Below are 4,367 nucleotides of genomic sequence, written 5' to 3' on the forward strand. Positions count from 1 at the left end.
ATCAATTATAAGGACTAAATTGAAATTTTACATATTGTGATGGATGACTGATTTGATGGGCCCAGGAGGGGCTGTGTGATGTGATTGAGTTGTGGATATATGGATTGTGAATATAGAAGTGTGTTTTGAGCCATTTTGCAGGTTGGGTAGGTCCTAGGTATAAGGGAGACTCTGCCGGATTTTCGGCACGACTTAGGACGTATTTAGTCTTTTCTTGATTGTATTGAGTCATTTGTATTAAATAATTGTAATGTAATTGTCAGGTGAGCCGGGACAGCCTTCTTCCTCCGCCCAGCCGCCACAGTGACCGTTATCAAGTCTGTGAGTAAAATATTAATTTTAATTATAATTTCACTATTATTATATGTTCAAGCATGCCCATGCATCACTTATATGCATATATCTATGTAGATAAACTTTAGGCACGATTTATGTTGTATTCATAACTGTGAAAGTGTCATGTATGTTGTTGTGATAATTTGGAGCAGTGTGCGTGCGTTGGCGTGCGTGTGATGCGGTGTGGACTATGGATAGGACGGGTAGTCACGGCTTGAGATCTTCGCTGGGGCCCGATCCTTCGGGGGGTAGTCACGGCTTGAGTTCTTCGCTGGGACCCCCGATTTGATTTATTAAGCGAAAGTCCGGCTTGAGTTCTTCGCTGGCACCAGGTTGGATTTTAGAGAGCTGTATAGAGGATCAGCTCCCATATATTATGAATGATATTACAGGGTGTGTGAGTGCTCCAAATTACCTTTTTGATGTTATGATATGAATTTATTGCTAATGCTGCATTTCACTCTACAGGGTGCACTAGTTTTAGATAGTTATTGAGATTATGGTTAAAATTGATATTTTACTCTCTGAGTCGAACGCTCACTCCTGTTCTATATTTTTCCAGGCCACAGGAGGATATTTTTGAGGTTAACCTGCTTTCTTCCCTCGCAGGTGGTTTATCAATGTTTGTGTAATTTTATTAACTCCTAGAATTTCCGCATGTGTTAGAAGTATTTATTTGATTTTGGTCTGTAATATTATTATCATGTTGGACCTGTAAACATATAATGATATGTATGTTTGATGGACTGGATGAGGGAGCTGAGCTCCCATATGTTTTTATGATGATATGAGTATGTGAAGAGTGAGCTGAGCTCCCCAATTGAGTATTTACTGTATTTACAGGTCGGGTGAGTCAAAAACTCCCCGTTGGTAGGTCCATTTTATGGCCGGACTCTGTCTGGTTGATTTCTTGAAATTGGGCCCAAATGGGCCTTAGAGTTGGGTTAAGTGAATAGTTAGGCTTACTACGGGCCTCGGGGGCTTTAGGCTGGCCCAGGTCCTAGTGCCGGTCCGGCCCATAGTTTGGGTCGTGACATAAATTATCATCCAACTTCATATTACAAAGAAACTACTAAACATATATATTAAGCACAAGGGTAATTTACACCAAATTAGAAAAACAGATAAGGCATAATGCACCTATATATTATAGCTGTAAGTAACACTTAAAACTCTTATTCATCTCAAATATACTTCCTAGCCATGAGGCAAAGAGTATTTTTCTTATGCATGGTGAGGCCTGGCTGCACTTCCATGTCCAAGTCTTCATTGCTCATTCCAATAGGCAATTCCTAGTCAAATATGTAAAGTAAATTAGCAAGAGCTAACTCCACAGTTGTCAGGCCCGTAACCATACCAGGACACATTCTTCTGCCAGCTCCAAATGGGATTAGCTCAAAATTTTGCCCTTTCAAATCAATAGATTTGTTGATGAATCTCTCAGGACAAAACTCTTCTGGGTTTTCCCAAACTTCAGGGTCTCTTCCAATTGCCCATACATTCACATGAACTACAGTTTTGGGAGGTATTCGGAAACCATCTAAATTGCAATGCTGAGATGTTTCTCTTGGGATTATGGGAATTGTAGGTTGTAATCTCATTGTCTCCTTCACCACTGCTTTCAGATAAGATAGTTTTTGGATTTCATCTTCATTTATAAAACCTTTCTTTCCTGCAATACGCCTGACTTCTTCTTGAGCTTTCTTCATTTTTATCGGATTCTTCATCAGGAATGTCATGGCCCAAATCACAGTAGCTGCAATAGTGTTTGTTCCACCAAAAAATATATTTTGTAACATGGGGTGAAAAGGTAGAATTATCAATGGGTGCAAGGAAGCATATGAGAAAATTATAATACAAAAGTTTACCTCGAAATTAATTAATTGGGAAAAGCTTATTAATTACATCCATAAATTGTATAATTTTCTCATTTTATTAATGAATAAGTGAACAAATTGTTAAATTTGAGTTATTATAAAGTGAAAAAACCACAAAAATAAGGAAAACTTTAATCAATAAATTCATTGAAAAATCCAAAAAATTGTGTTTGTTGGTTATGAAAAAGAAAAGAAAGGAAAGGTAAGATTAATTATTTTTGTGTTAAAATGATATATTAGAAAAAAAAAAAGAATAAAAAGTAATGTAATAACAACCATTAGCATTGCTTTGATGTGATTGAAGGTGACATGAACTTTAAGAGAAGGATCATTCTGAATTTGAAGCAAGATATCAAGAATGACTTCTTGATGATCATGAAGCTTTGATCTACAAGAATCAAGGTGTTCTTGAATCATCTTATCATAAAAATTGTCAAATTTTTGGAAATTTTTTTCCAAGCGATGGATCAATCCAGTAAATTTATCAACAAAACACATGAAAGGAAAATAGTCTGAAACAAAGAAACTTGTGAAAAGGGTTTCAATTTCCCTAAGTAAAGCTTGAAATCTAGTACTTTCTTCACTCCCCTCTTCCTTGTACCCCTGCCCAAAAGTAACCTTACAAGTTATAGTTCTTGTAAGGGACATCACAGCCTCAGTCAAATCTACAGGTTTGGAAGCAACAACTGAATTCGAGATCTTTCCAAGCATATGGGAAACCTCAGACTCTCTAATGGGACGGAAACTTCTCACTCTATTAGAGTTGAAGAGATGAATTACACATATCTTCCTCATCTCTTTCCAATAAGAACCATAAGGTGCAAAGGTTAAGTCTAAGCCATTGTAGGACAACTTCTGCTGGCTAAGCATGGAAGGCCTACCACAAAATAAAAGATCATGGGTTTTCATTATTTCTTTAGCTATTTTGGCTGAGGAAACCACTAGGATTGGTACAAAACCTATACGCAAGGACATTAGAGGTCCGTACTTCTGAGAAAGTTTCCATAGGTAGAGATAAGAGGATGAGTTATCAACTTGATGTAAGTTGCCTATGAAGGGAAGCCCTCGGGGGCCTGGTGGCAAATGAATATTTGTTCTAGTTTTGTGATTTCGGAGAAGAAACAAGAGGAAGATAGGAAGAGCTAATGCAAGGAAGATAAAAGAAACCATGATCATGTGTTTGAGTTATAACCTCTCCTTCCTCTACACAAGTGAGGAAAAAAAGAAAGACTCTGTTTATGAACTCAATAACCCAAGATCAACTCAAAACTCTCGAACAGTCATGAGTTACTGTTTCTACGCATCTCTCACTTCATGCGTTAAGGTTGGATATTTATAACCTTGAAATTTTTGTTTTGACATGGGCACCGCAATAAGTTTTTAAGTTAGCTTTTAGTATTTTAATTAATTGAATATAATTTTGTGCATAATTTATAATAGCATTTAAAAATTAAAATAGTGATTCATAAAATATTACTATTTTAACTTTTAAAAGTTATAAAAGTATTTTAATTAAAATCTAAAAAGATAACATAATTATTTTTATATTTAACAGCTCTAACAGTCATTTCTACGAAACACTTTTACTTTAAATCATTATATAAATAATTAATTATTAAAAATTAATATTTAATAATCAACGATTAATAAAATAGTTGATAACTAATTAAATGGTTAAAAACAACCAGAACAATTAATATTTAAAAGAGCTATCAATTCATTGGTAGTAGATTTTTTATTTTCTTTTTTTTAAATGATTGGATTTAATTTTATTAAAATTGTGACTTAATTTGATATAATAATACAACTATTTCACTTGTGATTAAAAGCTGCGTGTTTATGATATTATCACAACCTTTTAAAAAATAAAGATGAATCCATCAATCATTCTCAAAAATATTTCGTGCATCGAGCCATTCTTTTCAATATATATATATATATATATATATATATATATATATATATATATATATATATATATTAAGATGCAATAAAAGTTACATTACAAGATCCTAAGGGCATCTTTACAGCAAGCTAACTGAAGAGGATGAGTAGTGGCAATTAACCAATTACAAGGCAAAAGTTTATGCTTACAAAGCTTAGCATGAATATGTGCAGCCTCATTTGCAAATCTCTTCACATGAGAAAAGCTTA

General features: G+C 34.4%; 1 protein-coding gene across 1 annotated transcript; it reads right to left on the reverse strand.

Annotated features, from left to right (window-relative positions):
- Positions 1 to 1,392: 1,392 nt before the first annotated feature.
- On the reverse strand, positions 1,393 to 3,440 carry LOC110632625 (6,7,8-trihydroxycoumarin synthase). Its single transcript, XM_021780901.2, is given in 2 exon segments — positions 1,393 to 2,126; positions 2,490 to 3,440. Coding segments are annotated over 2 exon segments (1,506 nt in total). The 5' UTR covers positions 3,390 to 3,440; the 3' UTR covers positions 1,393 to 1,520.
- Between the last annotated feature and the right edge of the window lie 927 nt (positions 3,441 to 4,367).

Source organism: Hevea brasiliensis, chromosome 7 (genome assembly GCF_030052815.1).
Source record: "Hevea brasiliensis isolate MT/VB/25A 57/8 chromosome 7, ASM3005281v1, whole genome shotgun sequence".
Classification (NCBI taxonomy): domain Eukaryota; kingdom Viridiplantae; phylum Streptophyta; class Magnoliopsida; order Malpighiales; family Euphorbiaceae; genus Hevea; species Hevea brasiliensis.